This window comes from Xenopus tropicalis, chromosome 3, assembly GCF_000004195.4.
Source record: "Xenopus tropicalis strain Nigerian chromosome 3, UCB_Xtro_10.0, whole genome shotgun sequence".
Taxonomy (NCBI): domain Eukaryota; kingdom Metazoa; phylum Chordata; class Amphibia; order Anura; family Pipidae; genus Xenopus; species Xenopus tropicalis.
In genome coordinates this window covers 116807933-116826116 of record NC_030679.2, presented here as the reverse complement: position 1 = coordinate 116826116, position 18184 = coordinate 116807933, and the positions used below count along the sequence as shown (strand labels likewise).

Genomic DNA, 18184 nt, shown 5'->3' with positions numbered 1-18184 from the left:
GAGCGCAATGGTGCGAGTCTGACAAACAAGATGTTTCTTTTCATGTCTAACGGGAGGTGCTTAATGTATGAGTAAAGGGGCTGCTAGCAACGTTGCTGCACGTTTCCCATGTTTTATCAACTGAAATGCCTTTGTGCGCACCTACTTGCACTGTCGGCGAGGGGTTGGGAGTAGTAAGATGGCGGCCTTGATTGAAGCTGGGTGGGCTGGGCAGCCGCAGTGAGAAGTGGAACAAAAACAGAGATTGTGTTTAAACGAGGAGACTTGGACCTGAGATTATTTGAAAAGTAACCGACAATGCAAATATGAATATATCTATAATTATAAGGATATATGAAGGAAAAACTCTATGGAAAAATTCTAAAGGTGTATGTTGTGAAGTGTTCATAGACGGTTCCATGGTGTAATGGTTAGCACTCTGGACTCTGAATCCAGCGATCCGAGTTCAAATCTCGGTGGAACCTAAATTTTGATTTATATCACATTTATTGCTTGAAAAAATGTAATTGATTAGCAATTACTTTTTATTAATGAAATATCAACAATGATTATATACATTAATGCTGTTCTGTATAACATTTTACATTATAACATTCTGGATAGAAGTGTCTGCTTTATTTTTTGGAACTGCTTTTAACACAGATGGAGATAATTTACAGTCTAGATTAAATGGGTCTCCAGCCTCTTGCTCTCCGGTTGCTAAACAGTGACCTTACACTGCTAGTAGCCCTACACTGCTAAGTGTAGTGTGGTATTTGTGATAGTTATAGTTCAAGAACAGTAAGTGAGTCATAGGCTAAAGATCCCTGATTCCCTATGCAGGCCATAGGTACTGTAAGAATAAGTTTATCTGGAGTGCAGTAGCACAAGGCATACCAGTTATGTACTGTAGGCAATGAACTCCGCACATTATATAAACAGGGTTGCTGAGATGTCAACTCGTTCCCCAGGGTTGGCCTGCTGGGAGTCCATGAGTGACTGCTGGGAGTCCACAAGTTACATCACTAAGCCCTTCTCATGTCACTCACTGCACATGCACACAGCCCCCTCCACCCAACTAATTGCCCACCTGGCATGGGCACATCTAAAGCTGCCAGGGAAACTGGTTATGCCAGGTATGTTGTTGCATCTGCCTGGGATTTCACTTCCTTATCTGGTAACCGAGAATCTAAAGCTGCTCAGTTATACCCTCCATCTACCCAGAAGCCTATGTGCCTCTCCCCAAATCCCCCATCATGAATACAGTGCTGTAGCTGCCCTCTCACATGTGTTAAACTTGGCCAAAAGACCAAAGGTAGGACTTCTGGTGGCCCATTTTAGGACATCCTTGCTATAAATGCAAGTACGCCAAGCGATCTCCTGGTACTTATTCCTGTGATGTTGCAGCAGATTGCCTTACTCCTTCCAGAAAACAAAACAAGTAACTCTGCTGTGCCTCACTTTCAACTTTCACTTGCAACATATAGGGAATAATTGTCTGAAACACACCATTACAAACTGCAAAGGTAAATATCTCTTAACAAATGTGGATAAAAACATTCATTTACTCAAAAGGACATGAAACTAACAGCTGATAATTGAGGGAGGATGTCCTATAACTAAGGGAAGATGGCTGAGGTACGAGTGAAGAGGTTTGTGAAAAGGGACGAGGATAGGTAAAACCTATGTTATATTGCATGGAATACTTCTAGCAAGCATGTCCTAAAATGGCCACTGTAGGGACTTCCCTTTTCTTAATGCAAATATAGTTCATTCTACAACTTCCCCTATCATTTGTTTTCTTCCCCCATCATCTTTGTTTCCAGCATATAACCACTAGGTGTCCTTCTTTATCCAAGATAAATGTCACTGTAGTCATTTCAAGTTTCTTTGCAGCTGATTCCTTTAGCTGCTTTATGTTAAAGTCACACGTGTGCAAATTTGCCATTGTGATATTCAGTCCTGCCAAATGGAACCCTAATAAAAGTCATGCTGTCACAGTTGCCCTCACACTAGAAGGGCAGAAAACCACACAGTTCCTCTATAATAAATTAGCTATTATGGTGTGTTTACCCAACTTTGGCTTTTATGGGTGATCAGTGGCACAGACACTAACACCACCATGTATAATGCCAAGCGTTGGCTGGAGTGATGTAAAGGTCACTGCTATTGCAACAGTGGAAAAGCATCATCTGGAGCAGGTCTGGACTGAGATTGAAAATAGGCCCTGGCATTTCAACTACACAGAGGCCCAAACAGCCCTCTAAACAGTGACTGTCTATGACATCTTACAGCAGCTCCTCTGGCGTTTGCCAACAGAACCAACAGATTGCCAGTCTGGGCTTAATTTAGAGTGATAAATGGCAACATTTGGTCTGAGGTTGTTTTCAATGGCTTGGGGAATATCCTTTCTGTTTCAGCACAATACTGCTCTCATAACCAAAGCAAGGTCCTTACAGAGAGGTCTGTCCATGGTCCGTATGAGTGAAAGAACTTAATCTGCCTACCCTGACTTTAAAGGACAAGGAAAGGCAAAAATGTTAGGCACCCCCAAGTGACTTTAATCGCTTACCTTGTACCCCGGGCTGGTGCCCCTGTTAGGAGAAACCAGGAGGAGAAGCGAGCGCTTCCTTCTTCTAGCTTCGTTTTGCAAGGACTACATGACAGGTGCATGCGCAGTAGAGTGAAAAGCAGACTTCTCTGTTAAAGTTCGGCTATCACCCTACTGCGCAAGCGAAGACAGAAGTAGGAAGAGCTGCAGCTACCCCGGGCTGGTGCTGTTCTCTCCTAACAGGAGCACCAGCCCAGGGTAAAATGTAGGCAATTTAAGTCACTTGGGGGTGCCTAACATTTTGGCACCCCCAAGTGACTTTGCCTTTCCTTCTCCTTTAACCCAAACACCTGTGGGATGAACTAAAAAAACTGACTGCAACCCATGCCTGATCCACATCAGTGCCCAACCTCACTAATGCTCAAGCCCACCAACAATTATCCTTCATCTAATGGGAAAAAGCCTTCCCAAAAGGGTAGAGAAGAAAGGACCAACCTCATATTAATACTCAAGGGGCATATTTATTATAGTATGTAAGCCAACATCACCAATGATGTTGCCCGTAGCAATCAATCAGATCTTTGTTTTTTAACTTGTGGGTGAATGTTCAAATTTATTTGCTGATTGGTTGCTATGGGCAACATCACTAGTGATGTTGGCTTACACACTATAATAAATACGCCCCTTAGTTTGGGGAATGACATGTGGGATAGGCTGGTGTCTGGATTCTTTTTTGCCATATCATGTATGTAGCTAACAACAGAGATTTTCAAATGTCTAGTTCTGCCTTAAATATAATGAATCTTTCCTTCCCTAAGCAAAGAAATGGTATTCTAAACATTGTCGACAAGGTAAGCAGCTCAGTGCTATATAACAATAACAATGCGTACATAATGATAAACAAAAATAAAAATATTTGAATTCTCTGGATTTCCTAACCGAGTGTTCATAGAATGGTTCTAGAGGGGGATTGAAACAAATCCGTTGCTATGTTATTGTGGTAAGTGATCCAATGCTTTCTACTTGCTGCTATCTTATGTGTAACCAAGTTTTTGCAGATTGGTATCCATGGCAACGCACAGCCCAGAACTTGTGACGTTTAGGAAAGTGGGCAGGAAATGATCCACGTCCGCTGAGAGCTGTCTGATATGTTATTGCCTTCCTGGATGTGTTTGCCCATATCGCTATGACAGCAGTTGTGGATGGCTTGGCAATAGTTTCAGTGTGCAGTAGCATGTAAACTTACACAGATGTTTTGAGAGTAACCCCCTCCCTTACCCTGTCACCCATAGAAAGAGCCCAGTCTCATCAAACAGTGTAATTTGCACTCAAATGCATGTAAATCTGTGTCACAAAGGGGTATGGTAAAGAGATGTAAACCTAAAAATAACATTTTGCATTAAAGAAATTATAATTGTAAGCAGCCTTCCAGTCCACATTCATTACACATTATCAGTGACTTTATCTGCAAATGAAAGACGTTTCTGTCTGACCCTTTTTGTTCACTATCAAATTAATAATGAAAAAATTCTGATTGGACTAGTTTTGGGGTATATTCAACCTTTAGTATAAGGGGTCCAGGTGTCCAAACCTAAAAAAAAAACAGGAAAACTCCAAAAGAAAATACCTCAAAATAAGAAAACAAGTCTGGCACTAGAAAAAACTGGACCAGTTAGTCAAAAAGTGGTGCAATTAAAGCATGTTCGTTTTTTTATTCAAAGAAAAAGCATCTCAAACCTAAACAGCCTGACTCATTTCATGCCAAAAACGGACACTTAATCATAGGCTAAAGAATCTTTTGAAACAACAGTATTTAAAGCTAAAACAACCAATCACATTACTGCATTAAATAACCAATAACGGAAGTCGATTTATCCACAAATCCGATAACACTTCTCATAAAAGGTGAATGGGTACATGTTACATATATACACAAATGTCTGAGAGATTACTTTAAAAATTAGTACAATTTTTCAAATAAGTAGTAAAGGTAATAAAGCACATACAGCTGTCCAGGTTGGTCTGACTGACAGTGACAGGTTGGTCTGAAAACAGTGTAGCAGAAGCCAGCTGATTAACACATGTGTCAAGAAGCATGCAAGGGTGACTCTTAGATGAAATATAATGATATATAATTGAGTTGTTTGCTTTGCCTTGCTAATCCAAAGATAAATATTTTCGATGTAAGAGAAGTAAACCTATCCATTACATCTTACTCCGTATGCAACGGCGTCCAATCTTTGTCCTGTCCAATCAACAAGACAACCGTTAACCAAAGCTTTTGCGATATCGGTCGTCTCGTCAATCCACCATACACGCACCAAATATGGTATGAAACCTAGTTCATATGATAATATTGGTATGTGTACCTCTTCATCTGCTACTGGGCAGGTAAAGAAATGGGGGAGTTCATTACACAGGAAGGGCAACTTCAGACAGGGAGATTCTACAGTCACTTGACCCCCTATTGCATCCAGCCACTGGCCAATCAAGCTGAAAGTCAAAAACACTTGGAATATATATGAGCAAATATCTACAGTAGATATATAAATCCATATTTCAGGAAAGAGACATTGTGAAATAAAAGCATATTGTGTGTAGTCACTTCCCTAGAATTGACAGTGCTGACTGTTGAAGTCATATGAGCTAGTTCCTGGGGCCTTGCAGGAAACAAAACGGTACTTTATAAGAATTGTTGGTTCCTATTTATGCTGATGAACTCTGACAGACATGTTCATAGGCTGTAGCCTAACTTTACAGTATACTCTCACAGGTTCATCTGTAGGCAGATGCTAGGATTTACAGTCTCACAGTACAGGTTGCTAGTGATGAGCAAATTTATTCAGACATGGATTCGCAAGAAAATTCTGTCATTTGTGGCAAAAATTCACCGCAACAAAAAAGTCTCCAAGACAAAAATGTCACTGATAGAAAATCACAATCACAAAAAATGCCAATTAACTTTAATACATTTGCAGTAAAAATAATAGTTGTACGTAAAAAATATCACCTGCATAAAATTTGTTGCCTATTTTGGGGCAAAGTGAAATGGGACAGATTTACTCATCACTACAGGTTACCAATACCTGCCATAGACACTGAGTTGCCGTCACCTCCTGACCAGGTGGTAGCTTAAGGATTCCCATTGCACCCTGTGTCAATAGGTGCAGCACACTTGTGCCTAAAGAATTTAGACACAAACCCCACTTGTGAAAATAGGCGCATGCAGTTGCATTCATTTTGCCAAATTGGACGCCATCGTGTCAGGTGCATCGCCCCCTTGTAATCGCAATGATGCTGGAATTCTAAGAAAAAATGCTACCTAAGCGCTGCAGCATCTCTGCACCTTCGGTCATCTATTCTTAGGATAGACCATTTGGTGCAGTTTTCTCTTTACTGCCTAGCCTAATATTTTGGCACCCCCCAGTGAAATAGACTTTATGTGTCCTTTAACACAGATAATATACATGAATAAGCTTTTTGTCACTCCCAGCTGGAACAGCGAGCAAAAGTAATGTGTGAATATCCATTTCTGGTAAGTTTCTCTCCTACAAACCTTCCAAGTGCTTTGTTATAAAGGAGGTCAGAAAATTTTGCATTGCCCTCCTTTCTGTTGCTCTTTGCTCTACATCCTTAGCTATAATTGTCTTTTCAAATTCTGCTTTGTGCTATTATAGGACACATGAAAGAAAAAGAATATGCCGATAGTCTGTCCTAGAATATGAACTCTTGTTTAAAATTGAAAGGGAAGGTGCTTTTGCTCCAGAATCTATTATTGCAATGTTTCCCCAACCTTTGGAGGCAATCTTTTTTCTCGCCTACCAGACTAGTTGTAACTTCTGTAGTGAAAAAGAATAGGGATTGTAACCAATTAAAGTATAGTAAAAGTAATATTGTACTCATTAGGGATGCCTAACTAATTGGCACCCCTGACTAAATTTTACTTTCATTAACACCAAAAGATATAAATAAACATTATGTTCTTCCATTTTAATGTGACAACCCCCTACTTGGCCCACTGCAAACGTCAAAGGGAAAATGTGGTCTTTGTTCCTGTTGGGTTCCTGTGACCCCTTTATCAAGCATAAATCAAGCCCCGAAACGTTGCACCTCCGCAATAAAGATTTTTTAAAGGGCTAGTCCCGTTTGCAGCTCTGAGTGCCAGTGCTTTTGTTGCCACTTGGAATTTTGGGAGGGTGCCGATCCCTGCAGCATTGTGCACTGAGCACTAAATTGCTTTGGAGAGCCATGGGTGTGCAAGGAAGTCTTCTGTTCGTTTACGAGTTTGTTCCTGTTGGGGGCATCTATCATGGCACCATTGTGGTAATAATGCTATCTCCGGCATCATGCTTTAAATGAAAAAGAGGGAACCCTGTAAGTACTGAATGAGTCATATTCTTGCAAAGTAAACCATCAGCAAAGTACACAGCCCTCATATTGTGGTATAATTTCCGAAAAAGAAGCCAAAAAGGAGCATGGTTAAGCATTCCAGGGGACATGATCTGCTATTACTCAGCCCTGGCTGGCTGATTTGGGCTAGAGAAGGAAGACACCCTAGCATTATACCCAGTACAGAATAATCATACACAGCAGAAGCCATATTCCCCTGAGCAAAGTACAGTTCAGCTGAAACCTATCAGGAGATTTGTGGCTAGAAATAGAGGGGACAAATACCTTATTTTTAGATGTTCTACTGCATTGTTGTTCATTTCAAACATTTTTATGTTGTCCATTTTGGTATATTTGTACAGCTTTTGTTGAGGCTCATGCGTGGATAGTGGTCTGCTCTGGATAAAGGATTCCCCCTCCCTCCTTAGAGCACAGGCCTGTACTGCAGACCCCATTCTTAATGCTTACGTTGTTTTCTTTGCTTTTTTTTTTTTTCAAAACGTTACACCAAGGAGATGTTTTGTTTGAATATTTTAGTCAGTTCAAAGTAAATGTAAATGCTGCAGAGTGTTTATAAATCAGTGGGACTATGTTTCCTAGATATATTTTCTGTTAGAGCCAAAAAAATGCTAGATCTGCCCAAAGCTATAAATCAACCCATTTCTAACAAGTCAATAAAAAAGATAGACATTGCAACCTAACATTTAGCATTCCTGTCAGTGTTGCCATCAGACGATGCAGGGGGTACTCCAGTCAAGGTCCCTCTGACAGGAGGGCCCCACAAGATGCACAATGTTCACAAAATGGGCAGGGCTTGTGGGGGAGTGGGTAGGGTTTGTGCTGATCAATGGTAGGCTTTTGGCATAATTGGCGTGGCCTTGTGTGCACATGGTATTTACTTTTAATTGGGATCCTTGCCTACTTGTTGGCAGGGCCCATCGCCCAGGGCTAATTAATGGGGCACTGTGGGAGGAGGAGTAACTTAGTAGTATGGGCGCTTATGATTACTGATAGCAGCATTGATTGCTGTTGGCAGAATGTATGAGTATGTGAAGTAGTAAATACATGGCAAGGTAAGTCCCACTTATGATACATATTCTCATTTCTCTACATACAGTGGAGAGTAGAAAGTTTCCTAAAAAAAAACTTTCAGGCGGCAATGATATAGTTTAACTGTAATGTACCTAAAGTTTGCAACAATGACCACTGTTTTTGCTAATATGCCTCCTAACAAGGCATCCTCTAATATAATTAAATTAGCTGTTTTTTCAGCTCTGTGAACAAGACTAAAACAATATCAAGCAGCCATATTATCTACTGATTGGAGCAGCAGCCACTGGGTAATGAATAGGCGTGTCTATAAGCATGTTACAGTGACTTTTCTGTTGTCTGATTTTTGGCGTTGAATTATAGGCCATATCTCAGCTATTAAATCAGCAGTTCTGGATGCATCGTTGGACATTACAGAGTAATATGCATGTCTCCACCCATAATTCCTTAAATCATGGTTAAAGTCTCTCATTTTTGCCCTTAGCATAATGGCAGATGGGGAGATTTGTTGCCAGCCATTAAATCTGCACTACTGCAGGCAACAAATCTCCTAAAAATGCTTTACAGGCAGCAATAATGTAAATTACCTGTGGGAAAACATCCGAGTCACTTCAGCCCTTCAGAAAACAAACTTTGTTCAACTGACATCATAAGGAGCTGCTTTTTATTTCCCCAGCAAGAAATGGTAACTAATCAATGGCAAAGCTTTGTGGCATTTTGCAATGTGTTGTTGCAATCCCATCATGCACATAAATGCTTAAAGTGTCGTAACAGGGGAGTGGAAATGTGGTGACAACTATAGGGGCTCCTGGGGCAGTATGCCCAGTGGGGCCTGCACACCCTAGTCCGACCCTGCACACCCTAGTCCGACCCTGCACTGGGCGTTTTCTCCATTGGTGTTTTTCAGCCCCCATTTTTGGAATGGGAAAGCCTGTACTATGGTGCTGGAAATATGCCATGTGCCATCACCCTTAATAATAAGCTGCCACGTAAAAAGAACATATAATAATGAATAATATAGAACTACTTGTTCAACATCTGTAACTTTATTAGTCAAAACACCAAATCTGTTGTGTTCAGCTGTTAGCTACTGAGGCCATGCTGGGACATATGCCATCAACATGCTGTAGGCAGGTACAAAACTGTATAAAATATTTTCTTTATCCCTTACTAATGAATAAGCATTCATACATGTTTGGGATGTCATCCACAGAACTGCTATGTTTCTCTGTTTATTAATCTAAATGGGTAGTTCACCTTTTAATTCACTTTTAGTGTAGTATAGAATGGCTTATTCTTATCCAGAAACCCATAATCCATAAAGCTCTGAATTTAGATTGTAAGCTCTACGGGGCAGGGACCTCCTTCCTACTGTGTCTCATACCACATGGCACTTATGGTCCTAAGCATTCTGGATAATAGATTCTGTTTTTGCCTTCTTCTTCTGCTTCTTTCCAGCATTAGGGTCGCTGACCCTGACAGTTAAAAAACTATTGCTCAGTGAAGCTGCAATTTCACTGTGATTGTTACTTTGTGTTGATTATTTTTCTGTTCATGTTCTCTTTTGTTCATTTTCCAGTCTATTTAAACAAATGCCCCGTTGCTAGAGAAATTGGACTCTAAAAACCAAATACCTGCTGAATTTCCAGATCGGAGAGCTGCCGACTAAAAATCTAAAATAAAAGACAGAAAATAGACACCAATTGCAAACTGTTTACATCATTATATCAGTTTAGCTACCCCTTTAATAAGGTGAGCACTTTATGTCCCTATTTTATTGTGTAGCTGTGATTCTGGAAATTCTTTAACTGAGCCTCATTCCCCCCCAGTCCCTGCTTAAGAGTTTTACCAGCTGCTTTCTTTTGTTTTGTACAAAGCAAATTCCTGCACCCAGCACAGGGTTCATTCTAGAATGACCCAAGACCACTTGGCAAGTATTTAAGCATAAACTATGAGATCCCTGTGTGCCGAGAGACTTCCTCCTATGTCCTTAATGTAATCTCAGCATGTTTCAAAGGCTTGCTGCGTGTTCTGCAAACCACAGGGTTTCCCCATCACTTCATGTCCCTGTGACGTCAAAAATATTGCTCTTCTCTAGAGAACAGGAACACAAGTGTCTCATTGAGCGCTGGGTGGCAGAGAGAGTCTGATCGCCACATGTTGGATTTACAGTGACAAAATTTATACTATGGGAACTTTTGAGGAAGAGCAAGTAAGCAGGTAATGTAAAGTAACTAGCATAAGAGTAGGCCAGATTGTACAATACAGTGATTTCTATAAATTACTGCTATTACTATTATGTGTGCTTTCAAAGTGTGCCATGTAATGTTGTGCTATCTGCTGCCTGCCATGCTATTTACTAAACAATGGAAGGTGTAGGAGTAAAGTTATTTTTCTTAATCTGTATTTAAATGTAGGTAAGAAGCCATGTCGGGGTGCTTCATGGCTAATGGGCTTTATAAATGTTGCCAGATCAAGAGGATCTAAAACTTGTGCCCCTCCAGCTGCCAATAAACCTAAGCTCCCCCTACTGTGAGTTGTAGTTGAGTAGCAGCTAATGATCCAGCTGATAGCAAATAATAACCTTTTCTATACTGTTGGGCCCCCTACAAGCACTGGGTATGCTTTGTCCAATATTGTCTAGCTACAAATCTTACATTCTGGGTCATTTTTATCAATGTACACTATATTTTTATGTGGCTGCTCCATGACAGCACAAAGACTAGGCACAGTGGTGTATGAGAACAGATGAGAAGTGATTGACAAATATATTTTAGAGATCTTATTATATTTGTAACATGTAGATTTAATTATGATTTTACTGTATAAACTACTTACTTTACTACTACTACTACTACTACTTACTGTACTTGTATATTGTCAGTATATTCTTACATGTATGATTGTGCATCTTGGAGTCAGGAAGGAATTTTTTCCCCTCTGCGGCAAATTGGAGAAGATTCAGATGGAGTTTTTGCCTTCCTCTGGATCAACTAGCAGTTAGGCAGGTTATATATAAGCATTATGGTTGAACTTGATGGACGTATGTCTTTTTTCAACCTAACTTACTATGTTACTATGTAACAAGAAAATCCTGTGTTTCTTTTGATAGAGGACTCAGTGCATCTTTTCTATAAGTGCTTATGGCTGTATTTACATAGAACTTTCTGATAAAGCTTACTTTGTTTTTACCTTTCCTTTTCCTTTAAGCAATTTATATTTTATTATTTGGGTGCAGTTATTCTTAAGATTTAATGGTGGGGATTAAATATAAATAAATATAACATTCAGAGATGTATAAACATTCTGTGCTTTACCCATTATTGAAATGGTTCTATATTTGCACCACTGAGATCATGCAATGTGTCTCCTGTAGATAATAGCAGATAGATGTAAAAGGACATGAGCAAGTTCATGTAGTAGCTTCATGATAATATGGTGAAGGGGCTTAAAGCAGAAGGAAAGGGATAATGACTGCAGGGGTGCCAAAATGTTAGGCATTTCCCAGTGATTATAATCACAGTCCTGATACCCTGGGCTGGTGCTCCTGTCTGCTGAAATGTGCACCACCATAGGGTGCTTCTTTTTCTGGATTTCAGCAGTTGTGGCAAGAAAAGCCACCTAGTGCATGTGTATTTTTTTTTTAGTTGCCATTATTAATGCTATGCTAGATACATATTTTTTAGATTTGGTATAAATTACAAATAAAAAAAAAATCCCCTTTAAAAAAATAAAAACCCTCCCCAGTTGCCAGAGCTGTGGAAATCAGGTAGCGGAGCTGGGGGGGTCAGGGTTGTGGTGCAATTTTTCCTCCTGACATGATGTCACTTGTACTGGAAGTGATATCATGCATGTGGCATCACTTCTGCCTTCTGGGGGCGTACTTAGTTTGGGTACCTTTGCTTATCTGGCCAACTATAGCTACAACATAGACGTTACCAGTCAGTGGTACTGACACATTTTAAGAACAACTGGGATGGCATCTTAAAAGCTTGACTTCCTGTGGCCCAGATTTTCACCTATCTCTTTAAGGAGAAAGTTGGTTGCTTCCATAAGAGAAAATAAGGGGAAGAAGGAAATTATTTTTAAAAAATGTGAATTATTTGATTAAAATGGAGTCTGTGGGAGATGGCCTTCCTGTAATTTGGAGCTTTTTGGATTATGGATCAGGGAGAGAATTCTACAACTTCACAGCTCTCACTGCAGATATTAAGATGGAACCTTCTTACACAGATGCCTGTGTCTCCTGGAAGGACCTACTGACAAATAAAGCATCTGAGAGATTATCATATGGTCCCATTATTTATTTATTTATTTATTTATTTATACATAGTTATCATATGCCCCCTTAAGTGCCTTTTCTCCATGGTAAACAACCCCAGCTTGGCCAGTCTTTCTTCATAACTGAGATCAGTGACAAGCTAAGAGGTATTTGCCTTGGGCCCAAGGCAACTAACTCTTCCCCTGGCTTCCTCCTGCCACAGGGCAGCACAGCAGTGACAACAGCAACCTCCCTCCACCATCCCCCTTGCTGTGGACCACTCCCACTTGCCCTGTTGGCTAAGATTTGCCATAATCTTTACAGACTGTCAGTGAGACTGTATGGTTTGGCAGTAACAGAGACTGTCAGTGTGACTGTATGGTATGGCAGCAGGGCCGGAACTAGGGGGAGGCAGAGTAGGCGCCTGCCTAGGGCGCAATCACTGGGGGGCGCACGTTAAAGTGGAAAGAATTTTTTTTTTTTAGTAGTAGTATTTTATTAGTTACCTTTGCCTTTAATAAACCGCCGCCCCCCAATGCCCCTCTGGCACGATGTATGACGTGTATTCAGGACCCAGAAGCACTCCCCACCCCTCTCCTTACCGGCGCTCACCTCAGTGTTGAGACTGTCAGTGTGACTGTATGGTATGGCAGTAACAGAGACTGTCAGTGAGACTGTATGGTATGGCAGTAACAGAGACTGTCAGTGAGACTGTATGGTATGGCAGTAACAGACTGTCAGTGAGATTGTATGGTATGGCAGTAACAGAGACTGTCAGTGAGACTGTATGGTATGGCAGTAACAGAGACTGTCAGTGAGACTGTATGGTTTGGCAGTAACAGAGACTGTCAGTGAGACTGTATGGTATGGCAGTAACAGAGACTGTCAGTGAGACTGTATGGTATGGCAGTAACAGACTGTCAGTGAGATTGTATGGTATGTCAGTAACTGAGACTGTCAGTGGGACTGTATGGTATTCCAGTAACAGTGACTGTCAGTGAGACTGTATGGTATGGCAGTAACAGAGACTGTCAGTGAGACTGTATGGTATGGTAGTAACAGAGACTGTCAGTGTGACTGTATGGTATGGTACTAACAGAGACTGTCAGTGAGACTGTATGGTATGGTACTAACAGAGACTGTCAGTGAGACTGTATGGTATAGCAGTAACAGAGACTGTCAGTGTGACTGTATGGTATGGTACTAACAGAGACTGTCAGTGAGACTGTATGGTATGGTACTAACAGAGACTGTCAGTTAGACTGTATGGTATGGTACTAACAGAGACTGTCAGTGAGACTGTATGGTATGGTACTAACAGAGACTGTCAGTGAGACTGTATGGTACTAACAGAGACTGTCAGTGAGACTGTATGCCATGGCGAGGTAGAGTGTATTGGATGGCAGTGACAAAGACTGTACCACCAGAGAACTTTAAAGGAACAGTAACATCAAATAATTAAAGTGTTTTAAAGTAATTAAAATATAATATGCTGTTGCTCTGCAAAAAAACTGGTGTTTTTGCTACAGAAAAGCTACTGTATAAATAAGCTGCTGTGTAGCCATGGGGGCAGCCATTCAAAGGAGAAAAGGCACAGGTTACATAGCAGATAACTAGTAGATAAGCCCCATATAATGGGGGTTTATCTGCTAAGTAACCTGTGCCTTTTCTCCTTTGAATGGCTGCCCCCGTGGCTACACAGCAGCTTACTTATATAAACTATAGTAGTCTTTCTGAGGCAAACACACCAGTTGTAGCAATGCAGGGCAACAGTACATTATATTGCATTCTTATATACTCTTATGCACTTTCATTTCTTGGTGTTACTGTTCCTTTAAGGGAGGACATGGCCTGCCACACTCACCCCTCCCATCAGATTAGTTACAAACACAAGATGGCGACAGGAGGAGAGAGGAGCTGAGAGCAGCGGATGCACCGGGAGGCACCGGGTTTAGAGGTGAGGGGGAGTCAGGGTAACGGTGAAAGGAACTTAGTGAAAGGCATGTCTTGGAGGGTTTAGAGATGCGCTGAGCCTGTATATTGTGTGCGGAGACGAGTCAGTGTGGGTGAGAATGTAGCATGTGTGTCCGTGGGGCAGGTGTAGGGGCTGTCAGCACGGTGTTTCTGGCAGGGATTTGTGATGTGTCGCAGTGGTCTGTCAGTGAGACTGTATGGTTTGGCAGTAACAGAGACTGTCAGTGAGACTGTATGGTATGGCAGTAACAGAGACTGTCAGTGAGACTGTATGGTATGGCAGTAACAGAGACTGTCAGTGAGACTGTATGGTATGGCAGTAACAGAGACCGTCAGTGAGACTGTATGGTATGGCAGTAACAGAGACTGTCAGTGAGACTGTATGGTATGGCAGTAACAGAGACTGTCAGTGAGACTGTATGGTATGGCAGTAACAGAGACCGTCAGTGAGACTGTATGGTATGGCAGTAACAGAGACTGTCAGTGAGACTGTATGGTATGGCAGTAACAGAGACTGTCAGTGAGACTGTATGGTATGGCAGTAACAGAGACTGTCAGTGGGACTGTATGGTATGGCAGTAACAGAGACTGTCAGTGAGACTGTATGGTATGGCAGTAACAGAGACTGTCAGTGAGACTGTATGGTATGGCAGTAACAGAGACTGTCAGTGAGACTGTATGGTATGGCAGTAACAGAGACTGTCAGTGAGACTGTATGGTATGGCAGTAACAGAGACTGTCAGTGAGACTGTATGGTATGGCAGTAACAGAGACTGTCAGTGAGACTGTATGGTATGGTACTAACAGAGACTGTCAGTGAGACTGTATGGTATGGTACTAACAGAGACTGTCAGTGTGACTGTATGGTATGGCAGTAACAGAGACTGTCAGTGAGACTGTATAGTATGGCAGTAACAGAGACTGTCAGTGAGACTGTATGGTATGGCAGTAACAGAGACTGTCAGTGAGACTGTATGGTATGGCAGTAACAGAGACTGTCAGTGAGACTGTATGGTATGGTACTAACAGAGACTGTCAGTGAGACTGTATGGTATGGTACTAACAGAGACTGTCAGTGTGACTGTATGGTATGGCAGTAACAGAGACTGTCAGTGAGACTGTATGGTATGGCAGTAACAGAGACTGTCAGTGAGACTGTATGGTATGGCAGTAACAGAGACTGTCAGTGGGACTGTATGGTATGGCAGTAACAGAGACTGTCAGTGAGACTGTATGGTATGGTACTAACAGAGACTGTCAGTGAGACTGTATGGTATGGTACTAACAGAGACTGTCAGTGAGACTGTATGGTATGGTACTAACAGAGACTGTCAGTGTGACTGTATGGTATAGCAGTAACAGAGACTGTCAGTGAGACTGTATGGTTTGGCAGTAACAGAGACTGTCAGTGAGACTGTATGGTTTGGCAGTAACAGAGACTGTCAGTGAGACTGTATGGTTTGGCAGTAACAGAGACTGTCAGTGAGACTGTATGGTATGGCAGTAACAGAGACTGTCAGTGAGACTGTATGGTATGGTACTAACAGAGACTGTCAGTGTGACTGTATGGTATGGTACTAACAGAGACTGTCAGTGAGACTGTATGGTATGGTACTAACAGAGACTGTCAGTGAGACTGTATGGTATAGCTGTAACAGAGACTGTCAGTGAGACTGTATGGTATGGCAGTAACAGAGACTGTCAGTGAGACTGTATGGTATGGCAGTAACAGAGACTGTCAGTGAGACTGTATGGTATGGCAGTAACAGAGACTGTCAGTGAGACTGTATGGTATGGTACTAACAGAGACTGTCAGTGAGACTGTATGGTATGGTACTAACAGAGACTGTCAGTGAGACTGTATGGTATGGTACTAACAGAGACTGTCAGTGAGACTGTATGGTACTAACAGAGACTGTCAGTGAGACTGTATGGTATGGTACTAACAGAGACTGTCAGTGAGACTGTATGGTACTAACAGAGACTGTCAGTGAGACTGTATGCCATGGCGAGGTAGAGTGTATGGGATGGCAGTGACAAAGACTGTACCACCAGAGAACTTTAAAGGAACAGTAACATCAAATAATTAAAGTGTTTTAAAGTAATTAAAATATAATATGCTGTTGCTCTGCAAAAAAACTGGTGTTTTTGCTACAGAAAAGCTACTGTATAAATAAGCTGCTGTGTAGCCATGGGGGCAGCCATTCAAAGGAGAAAAGGCACAGGTTACATAGCAGATAACTAGTAGATAAGCCCCATATAATGGGGGTTTGTCTGTTATCTGCTAAGTAACCTGTGCCTTTTCTCCTTTGAATGGCTGCCCCCGTGGCTACACAGCAGCTTACTTATATAAACTATAGTAGTCTTTCTGAGGCAAACACACCAGTTGTAGCAATGCAGGGCAACAGTACATTATATTGCATTCTTATATACTCTTATGCACTTTCATTTCTTGGTGTTACTGTTCCTTTAAGGGAGGACATGGCCTGCCACACTCACCCCTCCCATCAGATTAGTTACAAACACAAGATGGCGACAGGAGGAGAGAGGAGCTGAGAGCAGCGGATGCACCGGGAGGCACCGGGTTTAGAGGTGAGGGGGAGTCAGGGTAACGGTGAAAGGAACTTAGTGAAAGGCATGTCTTGGAGGGTTTAGAGATGCGCTGAGCCTGTATATTGTGTGCGGAGACGAGTCAGTGTGGGTGAGAATGTAGCATGTGTGTCCGTGGGGCAGGTGTAGGGGCTGTCAGCACGGTGTTTCTGGCAGGGATTTGTGATGTGTCACAGTGGTCTGTCAGTGAGACTGTATGGTTTGGCAGTAACAGAGACTGTCAGTGAGACTGTATGGTATGGCAGTAACAGAGACTGTCAGTGAGACTGTATGGTATGGCAGTAACAGAGACTGTCAGTGAGACTCTATGGTTTGGCAGTAACAGAGACTGTCAGTGAGACTGTATGGTATGGCAGTAACAGAGACTGTCAGTGTGACTGTATGGTATGGCAGTAACAGAGACTGTCAGTGGGACTGTATGGTATGGCAGTAACAGAGACTGTCAGTGGGACTGTATGGTATGGCAGTAACAGAGACCGTCAGTGTGACTGTATGGTATGGCAGTAACAGAGACTGTCAGTGGGACTGTATGGTATGGCAGTAACAGAGACTGTCAGTGGGACTGTATGGTTTGGCAGTAACAGAGACTGTCAGTGGGACTGTATGGTTTGGCAGTAACAGAGACCGTCAGTGTGACTGTATGGTATGGCAGTAACAGAGACTGTCAGTGTGACTGTATGGTAAGGCAGTAACAGAGACTGTCAGTGGGACTGTATGGTTTGGCAGTAACAGAGACTGTCAGTGAGACTGTATGGTATGGCAGTAACAGAGACTGTCAGTGTGACTGTATGATATGGCAGTAACAGAGACTGTCAGTGTGACTGTATGATATGGCAGTAACAGAGACTGTCAGTGAGACTGTATGGTATGGCAGTAACAGAGACTGTCAGTGTGACTGTATGATATGGCAGTAACAGAGACTGTCAGTGAGACTGTATGGTATGGTACTAACAGAGACTGTCAGTGAGACTGTATGCCATGGCGAGGTAGAGTGTATGGGATGGCAGTGCCAGAGACTGTACCACCAGAGAACTTTAAAGGACAATGAAAGGTTAATATAAATTAAAAGTAAGTCTAAAGGCATTCTTTTTAAGTACTTACTGCATATCTAAATTCCCAGATCCCTGCTTGCTTCTCTGAGATATGGTGCTGGCAGCCTACAGCAGTGTGAGGACTACAGTGACATCACTGAAATGTCTCTGTCCTTCCTGTGGGTGCCAGCGGCAGCCTTCCTATTCTCTGAGCATGTGTGTAACTTGATCCTGTCTCCTGTTCTGAGCTACACATGCCCACCAGCCAATCAGAAGCGGATCTGGCAGAGGGGAGGGAATGAAACACATGTGCAGTATGAAGCAAGGAAGGAAGGGAGA

The 18184-nt window shown here is 42.0% G+C and overlaps 1 protein-coding gene and 1 non-coding gene across 8 annotated transcripts in view; both read left to right on the top strand.

Moving 5' to 3' along the window:
- The first annotated feature begins 392 nt into the window (after nucleotides 1-392).
- Nucleotides 393-464, top strand: trnaq-cug. The gene has a single exon. It is a non-coding gene; the product is annotated as a tRNA-Gln (tRNA).
- A 9646-nt stretch (nucleotides 465-10110) lies between these two features.
- dennd4a (DENN domain containing 4A) overlaps nucleotides 10111-18184 on the top strand; it is a 57443-nt gene continuing 49369 nt past the window's right edge. For 5 of the 7 annotated variants that reach the window (XM_018092501.2, XM_031899252.1, XM_031899255.1 and 2 more), the window contains exon 1: nucleotides 10111-10189. In XM_018092501.2, coding sequence (XP_017947990.2) covers nucleotides 10158-10189 — 32 coding nt within the window. In that variant the 5' untranslated portion in view covers nucleotides 10111-10157. Of the gene's footprint in view, nucleotides 10190-14071; nucleotides 14188-16678; nucleotides 16797-18184 lie in introns of those variants that run through there. The other 2 variants (XM_031899253.1, XM_031899254.1) reach the window with 2 other exon arrangements.